A 13,526-nucleotide genomic window follows, 5' to 3' on the forward strand; every position below is an offset into this window, starting at 1 on the left:
CTTGTGCTGTCACAGAGAGGAATGCTCCTGGAAAGTGAAAAGGGGGCTGTAGATCTCTATCTCTCCCTTCCCAAACTCAAAGGGTGTCCTGCATTCCCATGCATAACCAGCAACATTTCCCAGCTATGGAGAATATGCAGAGCGCTGGATGGTACCTTGGAGTTTGCTGCGCCTAGGTCAGCCATTTGGGACACAGTCATGGGGGAAGCCTAAAGACGGAATAGCTCCTGCTCCTGGAGTGGCTCCTCTTGGCTTGGTTGCAATGATAGACTGCCAGGGCTCAACCAGACATGCATGCACAAAGGGACCTCTGTCAAAACCAAATTAACCCAGTTCCATGAACTGACCATGCATACCATCCAACTGTCCGTTTGGCAAGAACCAGCCCTAACTCAACCTCTCTTCACCCACTTTCTCAGCTGCTTTGATTGTCCTGGTTTCTTTCTTCTCTTCCCACTTTCCCCCCTTTTGTCTACAACTTAATGCAATTGCAAATTTTATTCAGAGAGCAAAAGTAGTTGGCACTCAGGTCAGCAGGGAGGAGGAAGTATGAAGGGGTGCAATCCTTTGCCTTCCCAGTCGTTCCAGGCAAAAGCAAGCTGCTGCAGCTGCTCCTAGTTTATGGGTTCTTCTCATTAATAGCTTTTGCCATCTTGACCGCACCCTAATGTTGCTTGGCAGAGACATCCAGGTTTATCTGTGAAACGTCGGCCGGCATATCCATGTTGCCTCTCTCAAACAGAACCAGGCGCTTTTAAAATCCAGAAACAATTGGGGTGGCAGGCAGTTTTTGCATCCTCTTAGCATCAGGTCTCTTCCCAAAATTTCAAAAACACCAAAGTTGTTTAGAAAAAGATTGATTTCTGCCAAAAAGACGGCCTCCTGGCGCTGGCCCTGCTGCAGCCAAAACCTGCATCTCATAGAAATGTCCTCATTCCCAAAAAGTGGCCATGTGGTGGCTGTGTCCCCTCTGCGTTGCCCTTGCTCAGGGAAGAATGATTTTTTACCACAGTGAGGTCACTTTTTCCACCCGCCTCCCATCATCGCAGACCAGAAAGCCAGCCCTTAAACCTCCTTCCTCTGAGCAGATTTGCATGGATGAATCTGTAAGAAGGTGGTCTTTTGGGAAGCCTTATCTTGTGAAGGGCAGCCCGCAGCATGGCTTGCCTTTTCAAAAGATGGCCCTTCATCCATTAGCCTCTGCGCAGAGCTTGAGAAAAGTGACATTTTGGCGCAACGGTGCCACGAATTTTTCCATCCAGCCTGGCCAATGGCAAGCAAGTGCTGGGAGTTGTCCAAACACAGTTTTTAAAAGTGGTCCCTCTGGGGAGGAAAAGCCTTTGCAAGTGTGTTCCCTCTACAACAAATTGCAAAATGAAACTAACAATGTCTTCATAGCATGCTGGCAGCTCCATTCTAACTCGGATTCATCTTCCCACAGAGTCCGCTTGGTTCTGATGCCTGTAATTCCCCAACCCCAGCAAGAAATTTGAAGAACTCTTTACTGCCTACCATGGCAATTTCTCCGTAAGTATCATGGCCTTTGGACCTTTACTGCTGTTAGAGACACGTCAAGTCACAGGAGAACTTATGCTGCCTCCCACGATGGAAGTCAGGGAGGGACCACTTGCTTGCACTTGGATGTACGTTTGCACATTTGCACTTGGATGTATGTTTGCATGTTTTGCAACTGAGCCTTAATGCCCCATGTAGAGAGAATGCAAATGGTTGTGTGTTTTAAAAAAGTCAAGGAGAACTCTGCTGCCTCCCATGATGGGAACTGGAAGGACCTCTTGCTTGCATTGTATGGTACGTTTGCATGTATGTAGTGTGGCACTTTTGGACTAAAACCCCAAGAATCCACATGCAGAAATCCTGGCCAACTGGGCTTTGCTGTTGTGCAAAGTATTTTCAGCTTCTCCCAAGCATTTTAGCCATTTTGCATCTTTTTTCCAGTATTGTTCCACATCTAGTTTTAACTAAGCTTGGGGAAAGTTTCTTTTTGGGCTACAACTCACACACAACTCCCTATCCAGGATTCTGACAGGATCTCAGAAACGGTGGTGAAGAATGCTAAATCTTTCTCAGCTGAAGTTTTTATCCTCTGGCACTGGTTGCACGTTCATTTTATATTCTGTTGTCATCAGATACAGTACTGTTTTTCGCTTGGTGGTTGTGTATGCTCAAACACATTGCGCACTGCCCACGGAGTTTGGCTAATGCAAGTTTTAAGATGGCTGCTTCAGCAAAGAGGACAGTGAGCAGAGGTCCATAAGGGGAGATGGGAAGGGACGGGGTATCTTACATGGCGGTCTCTTTGTTGTTTTCCACAGGAGTGGGTTCGGGGTCTCCAAAGACGCCATGGAGAGTTTCAAGCCCAACATCGTGAGAGCATCTGCCGTGGTCAGTGAACTCTTCCCCAGCGGAGGCTATTTGCCCGTGATGACTGACACCATGGTCAAGGCGGAAGGGTGCCCGGCCTCTTGGTCGACCCCATTCCCAAACCAACATCCCATAGCAGAAATCCTACTATAACCATCCCTTGGTCACCAGCTCTGGGGGTCAGCCCAGTCTTCTAGCACAGCTGAGAATATTGCTTTTATTTTTATTTTTTCAAAAAGTGCATTTCCTATAAGCACCCACTTATGGGTGGCTAGGGGATGCTGGATGCTGTAGTCCAAAAACCTACTTTTCCCAAGTTCTGCTTCTTAGATCTCCTTTCCCCAATCCCATGAGTTACCTTCATTCTTTTTCCCTTGCAATCCTGGAGCAATTCCTGAAGGGACATGCAAATTCAGGAGAGGACCAATGTATCCTGCTATCTCCCAGGACCTATCTCCTAGTCCAGTATTGGAAGGAACCCTAAAGGATTTTACTGTATATATTCTTGTCAAATAAATAAAAAAAATACCCAAAAAAACCTGAGTCAACTTATCCACATATCCAATTGGTACGTAGTACTGTATTTAATCCCCTGGTGAAAGGTCAAAATGGAATCTGTCCTGGAATCACTGACCCCCCCCCCCTCTATTCTTTCGCCCGTCCATCCATTTGTTTTGGGCACAAATATGCCTGCTACCAATTTTTGTAAGTTCTTGGCACTGTTTCCTTTGCATATCCTTAGCTTCTTTGTTACAGCCCCTAGATTTTCCCCTCAATTTACCCGCAGGTCATATCAAAATCCATAATTTGACCCCAAAATGTGCCCTTGACTTATAAATGAGGGCAATTTATAGTCAAGTATATATATGGTAGGTCCACCCTTGCCATCCTTTAAAGCATTCTCAAGTGGGGTCAAGTGAGGAAGAGGTCACCATCTTCCGCTACTGAAGAGTTCTTATCCTGGGGACGTTCTTTCCAATGTTTAGGTGGATTTCTTTTTTGCCATCCTTCATAGTCTTTCTCTCTCCATCATGCGCCAGATGAAGACAGTGACAATAATACCTTAAAATAAAATACTGTTTCCAAGCATTAATTGAGACTCTATGAACGCAAGAGGGTTCCCGTCCAGTTTTCTCTTGGGCTGCATCTACACTATAGAAACCAATACAGTTTGACACCGCTTTAAGTGCTGTTGTACCATCTTACGGAGTCCTGGGATTTGTAGCTTTTTAGCCTTCTCTGCTAAAGAGTGCCAGTGCTCCCAAAACTACAAATCTAGGATGCTGTAGGATGGAGCCATGGCAATTGAAGTGGCGTCAAAATGCATTATATCTACCGTATAGATGCACCCTTAGACCAGCGGGGAGGAAAGTATGCTCCATATTCCAAAATGTTTGTTGACTTTTATGCCCTTCTGGTGGTAGGGGGGGGGGCACATTTGGGGACCCCTGGGCTGTTAGGCCGGGAGAGGCCTCTTTCGATTCCAGCAAAAATGACCCAAAATTGACTTCTGGGTCACTTCCCTAGGGGTTTGGGGCGCAAGGGTTATGGAAGTGGCCATCAAGGTACCCCAATGCCTGCCTCCTAACCCTCTAAGGTTGCCGCCAGCCCTGTTTTGGAGAGCCATGCTCCAAAAATTGCCCCCAGCATCAACTGTTGGTGGCCAGTTTGTTCACGATGGTGGAATTTTAGCAGCACAGTTCTTCTCTTGGAGTGTTCTGGCTATGAAGTTCTGAGACATCACAATGGCTCCGGGTCCACAATGGCCGGTGGCAGAGTCCTTTGCCCTATGGACAGGGCAGCCGGGGCATGTTTATCAGCATTAATATGGAGGGTAAGATAAGGCCAAGGTGCCAGAGAGGCAGGGCCCTGGCTGGAAGGAGATGAGAAATCAGGTGGGCAGAGTGGGCATCATCTCCATCAGACCGGCTCTTTCCCTTTGCCTTGGGGAACTGGGAGCAGAGGCCAGACCTGAAATACTGGCAGCCCTATGCCATGTTACCACAGATGCCCACCTCGATCTGGGCAATGGACCCTCTTCACCTGGAGGGCCAAAGGTCTGGCACAAACTAAGGGGCAGATTATGGTGGGTAATGCCATAGGGAACACCGCATGCCCCATCCAAGGGAAAATAGTGGGGTGTTGGCAATGGGCACAAGCCCTGCAAGCTCAGCCCACTCTCCTTGCAGAAAACCGACCAGTTCCTGGCCAACATCAACTGCTCAGTCTTGCTCCTAATGCATTACCTTCGCGGCAAAAGTGGGTCTGGCAAGAGGACAGTGAGATGGACGTTGGACCCCGACGGACCAAGAGAGTGGATCACTCCCACTGTACAGTGGGACTTTTTGCAAGGATGTGGCGGGGAATATGGGCGAGGAAGAGAGCACAGGGCTGCCTATGTAGGGGTTTAGTCCTACATTTACAGCAGCTTTCCCAAGGTGATGGATGTATTCTGCAATATATGATCCAGCATCTGGGGTGGTTCCTTCAAGGTAAAGCCCACAGATCTTCCTCTGCTTGATTCCACCAGGCCATGGCTTCAAAATACGCCAAAACATTTGCATACTTTGATTTTGGCCATTTTATATACGGGCCGCCATTGTAAACAATGGGACTTGGGCCTCCACAGATTATGACATCCATGGATCCAAGCCCTGGCAGATACCGTGGGCCCACTGTATATAGCTACTAGCCATGTAGTTGGGGGATTCTGGGACTGTAGTCCAAAAACAACCAACCCTATATTAAGCTGGCTGTGCTGACTGGGGGATTCTGGGAGTTGTAGCCAAAGAGAAGGAATTCTGCCAAGCTTTACCTTAATGTACCTTTACTTGTTTTTTATTGTATACTAGTTAATAGTATATTAGAGCAGCAGCGCCCAAACTTTGGTCCTCCATGTTTTTGGACTTCTCAGCTTCCCAGAAGCCACAGCCAGCTTGGCCAAACCGTCAGGAATTCTGGGAGCCTGAAAGTCCAAAACATCTGGAAGACAAAGTTTGGGCATCACTGGTTTTAGAGATATTTAATCATATAATGTTGTTGTTCTAGAGATTGTACGCCACTTGACAGGTTCTTATTCTTTTTTCCTTATTTTATTTGCCCTTACTATGTGCAAATTTACAACGCCCTATAAATAAATTGATGGTGATAGGATGATGATACCTTGGCTTAGCTATTTTCTGGTGGGCTGAGGGGCATTCTGGGAGACCAGGGTGCCAAAGTCTCTGATAGTTGAGGCTCAAGAGGGGACCAGAGGGAGGGCTGTCCAGTCCAGCCTAGTGCCCCCCATGCCACCCTCCGCTCCCCTTTTGTTCCCTGTCTTCTCTCTTCCCCTTCCAGACCCCATTGACTTATTGCGAAGAGAATGGGACCCTCAAACTCCTCTTCCTAGTCAAGTTTCCGGAAGAAGTTCCACCAAGTACCTAACCCCCCGAGGCTCCTACTACATCTGCAAAGTGGAACACGGTGCACCGGGTATGTGCAAAATCGCCCTCTTTTTAACGCGCATCTTTTTACTTTCGGGATTTTCGGCGCAATGCCTTTCCGACATCCCTTTATTCGCACCATTGTGTGTGATGATAATCATTTGACTCACTGTTTCCGCTTCATTTGCGGGGATTGCTTTAAGGCGCTTTAAACTCTCTTTAACGCCCCAAAAATCAGCCCCAGCGTGATAACCCCATTGAAACGTAACTCCACACTTCTTAGTCATGCTCAAAATGGAGACATTTGGGAATGGACAGGTAGGTTGAAATGTAGGATGTGTCCTGGGAAAGGAGGGCACCTGGTCCCCCTGAATGCAAGTTAATGTCACGCTTGCTCCCCTCTCCTTTACTTTCTGCAACCATGAGTGCTAGAAAACTTGAAAACTGTACATTTCCTGAAATGAAATACTTGGAAATGGTACTTTTCTTTGATATGTTTGTTTTTCTGGAAAGGAAGGTCAGTGTTCTTATGCCAAACCACGTGCCTATGCGCTCTCACCAAGAGGGTCCTGCCCTTAGCATGCCCACGGAGGTTGCCAAAGCCTTCCAGAGAGCCATGCCAGTCCCTCTTCTATTTTGCAACACACAAACACAAACACACCCCATCTCTTTCAAGCAGCTTTTGCGCTGCATCCATTGATTGCATTGGGCTTTCTCCTCCGTTGACTGTTCTACTCTTGTTCCAGTGTTGGACCTCTCATTATAGTCTAAATGCTTTTATTGTTTAATAAAAAAGGTTGCAATTAGCTGCCTTTGAGGCTTGTTCAGTGGAAGGTGTAATTGTGTAATATTCAAATGTTCCAATAAATAAAACAGTAGCGATAGCAAAACACCACAAAGGCTACTTGCCTGGTCAGGCTATATGCTCCTGGGTTTTTGCAAGATTTACAATGTTTCGTTGTCTGTAAAGCAGGGATCAGAAGACAAATCTACCTTAACTGACATATGCAAACAATTCAGTAATAACAGAAGTCTCTCTGTCTCCTCTTTCATAGGGACCAAGCATGAAAACGGCTACCCGCCTTTTTCCCTATATACAAACACCCACCAAGTGGAATTGCTGGGTAGGGATCTTATGCTGTGCCTTACACTTGTGCCAAGGTTTTTCGGTCTCTGCATCGAGAAGAGGCTGGGTGAAACCGGGGTGGGAGATCCTTTGGAAACTGCAATGTCCATTGTCCTTCAGTTAGGCAGGACACATGGGACAGCAGGTCCTTTATGCCCTTCATGCCAAGCCTAGAGAAGCTCCCTTTTTTTTTGTTCTCCGGTTTTCAAAAGCCATGGGAAACCAGTTCAAACAACCCTGGTTTCCACTTAACTGAATTGCCAAAACGTTCTGGAGGGGGGCCATCACCAAACCCATTTAATCTGCATCTTTTTGACATGGTGTTTTCCGCTTCTTTTTCGATAATTCTGGTCGTTGTGAACCAGATGTGGTCAGCATTCTATTTAAATTTGCCCTTCAGCCAGCTGGAGCGGGTCCATTTTGAAAACGATTCATGCATGAATGTGAACCACAAGTGGACTATTTTAGAGGGGGGGAAATGCGCTCGGGGCAAATGTTAGTGGGAACCACACTCCACTTGTCGATTGGTCCATCGATTTGGATTGCACACCAATTTATCTTTAAGTGGGAATGAGGCCCAAGTGATAACTCCCAATAAGCCCTAAAGCGGGGGTTGACTGGGTTGGCGATGCAGCTGCATTTTGGGAGGCAATGGAGCCAAGGCTGCCCCCTTTGCCCCATGCCATGCCTTCATCCTGATGCCTCTCCTTGCCCTCCAGAATCCCTGCGCAACCAGTGTGACTTTCTGGAGAAAAGCCGCCTCCGGCTCTCAAGCTCAAAGCCAGAAGATGCCAGGAGCCACCGGACCATGGAGTCGCTCCTTTTTGCATGGCAAACCTGCAAACGGTGGTAAGGCAACCCTCTTTGTATGGGCCACAGCCAACCCCCTTAATCTTCACAGAGGACAGACTTGCTATATTCATGGGCGAGATGCTGCAACTCTGGCAGGAATTCCTCAGAAGACAGGACTGGGTTCAAGACTCTAGAAATTGTATATGTTTTAAATAGTGCTTGGGATCCTGCAGGCGTCCAATAAACCCTGAGATGCTGGAGGCTTGTTTCAGGGAGGAAACAGTAAAACCACCTCTGGAGACCTTGTCCTTTCTGAAATTTAATGAGGTCACCATAAGTCTCCAGGGAGACTTGAAGGCACCAGATCCTGTCTGATCTTAGAAGCTAAAGCAGGGCCATCCTGGTTAGTACTTGGATGGGAGGTTGCCAAGGAATCCCAGATGCTGGAGGCTCTGTTTCAAAAAGGAAGAAACAGGCAAAACCATTCTGGGGATCCCTTGCTTCTCTGAAATTTAATGGGGTTGCCATAAGTCAACAGGAGACTTGGAGGCACCAGTCCTGTCTGATCTTGGGGCTAAGCAGGGTCAGTTGTGGTTAGTCACTGGATGAGAGACTGCCAAGATTACCAGGTGCTGGAGACTATTTCAGAGGAAGGAACTGGCAAAACCACCTCGAGGATTGTTGTTGTTCTTATTAAGCTTTATTATTAAAGCAGTGTCCATTGCTAAGGAACCCCTGTGAATTCATGGGGCTGCCATAGCTCAATAGGAGGCCAACACAATAACACAATCACAACAACAAAGAGAGGAGGAGAGTTCTCAGGGTTCCGCTCCCCAGGGGCATTTCAGACCTTCAAAAGGGGAAAAACACAGTGATTTTGAGATCCCTGCAAATTACATTCCTTTGCCTCTCATTTCCGGATCTCCTGCTGGAGGGCAGAGCTGCCTCTCTGCTGTCGATGATGCCTCCTTTGCTCAGCATGCTCCATCTATATATTGGTCTGGTGCCAGGGCCTAATAGTGCTATAATCCAGAAAAGCAGGATGAAAGTTCCCAGGATGCCACAGGATGGAACCATGATGTTTCAAGTGGCATTGAACTGTTGTATGTAACACAGTAGTGCAGCTACACATGTCACTTGTGCTATTTTTCTATGTGAAATAGGACCTGGCCACTGACCCATGGTCCTTGCTGTTCTCATGTCCAGGGGAAAAAGCAGCGGGAAAGCTGGCGTGAGCCTCTCCTCCGGCCTGGACGAGAAAGGCACGCCTCGCAAGGCCACCACCCCCAAAGCCGGGGCAAGGCCAGCAGGAAGGAGAAGCACCTTTCAGGGGGCTCCTGGGGGAGGCTGGGCTGTCATCTGGGAAACCCCCGGATCTGAATAGCTCATTTGGGACTCTCCAAGGCCTTTGCTAGCTTGCAAATGTCTGACAGATTTCTTGTACTATCAGGTCCCTCCTCAAGACACCCTGCTCCAGTTGAGTGGGTCTTTGGGTGCTGTTGGATTGACACTGCTGGGAGCCTCCTGGATCTGAATGAAGCTCATTTGGGACTCTCTTGAGTCATTATCCAGGTCTTGCTAGCTTGCCAATGTTCCAACAGTTGTCTTGTATCTACAGTCCCATCATGCACAGACCCTGTGGTGGTTTGGGTGCTGCAGCTGGGGGAAGGCTGGGCTGCCATCACTGAGGGACCCCAGGATCTGATAAAAGTCATTCGGGGCTCTTGAATGTCATTATCTTTGCACAATGTTTTGCCCGCTTTGCCAGGCGGTCTCTGCAAGTGTTCGACAGATGTTTTGTACTACAGGTCCATCATGCACAGACACCCTGCTCCAGCTGGGTGGTTCTTGGATGTCACTGTGGGAAGGCTCGCCCATGCTTACTACAGGTCCCATATGCAAATTCCTATGGGTCTTTGCAAATGTTTTTTCGCTGTGCCCCGGCCGGACGGTCTTTGGGTGCTGCTGGGGGAAAGCTGGATCCGAATGAAGCCTTCCAGATCTGAATAAGTTCATTTGGGACTCTTGGGAGTCAGATCAGAGTGTTTTGCTGCAGAGATGTTGGACAGATGCTTTGTACTACAGGTCCCTAATGCACAGACCCCCTGCTTCTGGTTGGGTAGTGTTTGTGGTGCTGCTGTAGGAAGGCCAAATAAGTTAATTTGGGCATTTTGAAGTCAAGAAAAACCAGAGCGTGTTGCTTGCGGCTTCTCCTGGTCCTCTCTTTTTTGGCCAAAGAAGGATGCTAAAGGGAGGCAGAGGAAGGCATGGGGACCTGTTTTTCTGTCTTCTGAGGCTGGCTGCTGCATTGTCTGTATGGATCCCTCTTTCTCCCATCCAGGAAGGGATCCCTGTTCTTCTCTTTTCCAAACCAGGCTGATGTCACCGGGAGCTTTCTGATTGGAGCCGCCGAAGGGAGCTGGCAGCAGAAAGTGGATTTGCCAGAGCGCAGGAGAAGAGGAGCCTCCCAGCAAACAAACAAAACAGCAGCAGCACCGAAACAGGGCCATGGATTCGCAGTGGCCGAGGCAGGAGGCTGGCAAGCGGCAAAGGGTGGCATGAAGCACCTCTGGCCTGCCCCATTGCACACGGTGCCTCTCTCCATAGCACTTTGAGGATTACCACCTTTGTGGAAACCCTGGCACCGTGTGGCCCGATGGTGCCAGGAGAGTGCCCCAAGGGATGACAGACACCCAGGCTTCCAAAACTGTGCCACCCAACAGACTGATTTACTCAACCCAAGAAAATTTTGGTTATTTCCCCCCCGTTTTGATGCACCGCGGGAAAGGGCCTGCTTTTTGATGCCTTCCGCTAGAAGTGAGCAATCCTTGCTCAGATGCTGTTGGACTGCATCGCCCATCACCCCTTACCATTGGCTGCGATGGCTAGCAGGTTGCTGGGAGCTGCAGTCCAAACAATTGCTCGCTTCTGTTGGAAGTGGCTTCATAAACATCTGGAGGGCGGTACAGTTTCTTCTTCCCAGTTTTTTAATGAATTGGTGGGAGAAAGGATAGTTTATGAAGCCTTTCCAAGCTGGGCAATTGTTGGACTGCATCGCCCATCACCCCTTACCATTGGCTGCCATGGCTAGGAGGTCGCTGGGAGCTGGTGTCTGGCAACATCTGGAAGGCAGCACAGTTTCTGCCTTCGAGAGGGATGCAGCCATCAGCTCCCAGGAAGCAGAAAGTCCTGCTAAAGCTGGAAGTTAACCTCCAAGTCTACCAAGATCTTTCTGGGATCCTTGCTTTCTGGTGCACCAAAGGAGAATATATTATGTGTGTGTGTGTGTGTATGTGTTGTATATATATATTATTATATATATATATATGTATGTATATGTATAACATTATATTAAATTATTTTTGCATTTGTTTCATAGGATCAGATCTTGAGAATTACGGCAACAACAGATTCTGCTTCGTTTTTCTATGTTGACGACAGATTCAACATACTAGTGGTTCCCAAACCTTTGTCCCAAGATGTTTTGCACTTCGGATCCAGGATTCCTGACCAAGCTGGCTTGGGGCTTCTGGGAGATGAAATCCAAAGTCCTGGAGGGCCAAATGTTGGAACCGCTGCACATACTTTCGTTTAATGCTGTAATGCTATGCGTATGTAACGGGAGAGGATCGCTTGGAGCAAGGACAGGATCATGCAGCCCTCCGGATGTGGTTGGGTTGCAAATGCCAGCATCCATCCCTATTTGACAATGCTGCCCAAGGCTGCTGGGAACTGCAGTGAAATACCTGCTTGACTTCCACATTCCCCTTCTGATTCGTTTGGGATTTCTTTTGTGCCTGATTATATTATCCTATTATTTTCCTATTGCCAGAAAATGAATCCACTGAAATGGCTTTGCAGCTGCAAACCTCTGCTTTCAAACTTTGCCAAGGCAAATGGAAAGGGCGAAATCAAGCCAACTGCAACTCAGGTGCAGAGAAAGAGGCTCACCTGGCCTCTACCTGAAACAGGAAGAGAGAGGAGGGGCTCTTTCCAAGCTGAGGCCCAAAGGCAAGGGGGTTTATACTACATTGCACATTATTATATACATGGTTATAACAAACAACAACAACAACACAATGGGGACAAGGGAGATATAATAAATAGAATTATAACAATTTTTTGGAAAGCCAAATATAAATACATGCGTATTATAACTGTAATTATTATTTATATTTTTGGTAAAAGCTGGAATAATACGTAATAATACAACAACAACAACAATTGCAGTCCACTCAAATGCAAAAGGGACGCGTCTCCTTTAAGAGCCATGAAGGCAGACCCACGCTGGAGCCCCGGCCACGCCCCCTTTCCTCCAAAGAAGGCGTGTCCTCTGGGCTTGACGGCAGGTAACTTTCCACCGGGCCCACGCGTTGGCTCCGCCCCTCCGCTGCCTCAAGCCGGGGAGTCTCCGCCCCCCTCGCCGCTGATTGGCCGCGAGCTCCCTGTGGGCCACGCCCCTTCTGCCCGGGACTCCCGGCTTGGTCTGCCGGGATTGGAAGCAGGAGCGTCGGTGCTGCTGGGTCTCTCCGGAAGGAAGGGCGGCAGCGAAGATGATCCCTTGCCCGCCGCCAGGCTCCGAGGCTCCCTCCCGCGGAAAGCAGCGCCAGAGGCTGCAGGTCAGAGGCTGCTGCACCCCCAAAAGAATAAGCACCCCCAAACATCTGAATGGGGTGCATGAATCAATGAATGCAGCCCCAAATAATAATGGTAGGGATTGGGACACCCCCTTTTAATGCAATGGGGTAAAATGGGGGTTCAGTGTCTCTGCACCCAGAACCCCAACAACCCCCCGCTGTTTTTTAAAAGCCCCCCAAAAAACTCTCCCTTGGAAGGGCAGCCCCGCCCCCCTCCATAGGAAAATAAGGGGCTCCCTCACTTTCCCTTCGCAGAAGGAAAGGGCGCCCCAAAATCAGGCTGCCCCGCCCCCCATCCATCCCTTATTCCCCCCCCCCCAAATATCAGAAAGTGTTCAAACCTGACTCCAACCTCCCCCCCCCACAATGAATGGCTTTTGCAAAATGTTCTTTTTGGAAATAGAATTTGGGGGTCTTCTTCCTGCCGCCCAAAAAAAAAAACAACTCTGGACTGAACCCCCCTCAATTCTTGCTTATTATGGGTTGGGGAAAGGGGACGTAGGGACCCCCTTTGCTGGCTTTATTGTTGGCTGTAAGGCTTTGCAGAGTTTTTTGGGGGTGTTGCAAAGGAAGCCAATGCACCCCCTTTTTCTATGCAACCCCCCCCTTTGCTGTCTTTGTTATTTGGCTTTATTCTCTGGGGGTCCCACTAAAAGGAATGCACCCTTTTCTAGCAATTTGAAAAAACCACTGTTAGGGTTTTATTATTGGTTTTAAGGCTTTGCTAGTTTTGGGGAGCTCTTTGGGGTTGCAAGGAAGCGAATGCACCCCTTTTTCATGCAATGCCCCTTTGCTTGGCTTTATTCTCTTGCAGACTTTGGGGGGGTGCAAAAGGGTCTAGACCCCCCTCCTTTCCATGCAATTCTACCCTACTTTGCTAGGCTTTATTACTGCCTTATTTTCTTTGCAGACTTCGGGGTCCCCCACTAAAGAGAATGCACACCCTTTTCCATGCATTTACTGCCTTCCTTTATGCTGGTTAAGGCTTTGCAGAGTTTTGGGGTGCAAAGGGGGTTATATATATCCCCCTCCTTTGCTCTGCTTTAGTATTGGCTTATTCTTTTTGGGGGGTTGCAAGGGGGCCAATGCACCCCCTTTTTCCTGCAATGCCCTTTGCTGGGCTTTATTATCTTTGCAGACTTTTGGGGGGTTGCAAAAGGGGTC

At 48.3% G+C, this 13,526-nt stretch overlaps 1 protein-coding gene across 3 annotated transcripts in view; it reads left to right on the forward strand.

Annotated features, from left to right (window-relative positions):
* LOC121937209 (sestrin-3-like) overlaps positions 1-13,526 on the forward strand; it is a 28,855-nt gene that overhangs the window by 4,232 nt on the left and 11,097 nt on the right. The window contains exon 1 of one of the 3 annotated variants that reach the window (XM_042480191.1): positions 12,272-12,344. The exons of the other annotated variants lie outside the window; for them this stretch is intronic. Within the exon in view, the coding sequence (XP_042336125.1) occupies positions 12,279-12,344 (66 nt within the window). The 5' untranslated portion in view covers positions 12,272-12,278. Of the gene's footprint in view, positions 1-12,271; positions 12,345-13,526 lie in introns of those variants that run through there. 3 annotated transcript variants of the gene reach the window in all.

The sequence above is a fragment of the Sceloporus undulatus genome, chromosome 7 (genome assembly GCF_019175285.1).
Source record: "Sceloporus undulatus isolate JIND9_A2432 ecotype Alabama chromosome 7, SceUnd_v1.1, whole genome shotgun sequence".
Classification (NCBI taxonomy): Eukaryota; Metazoa; Chordata; class Lepidosauria; order Squamata; family Phrynosomatidae; genus Sceloporus; species Sceloporus undulatus.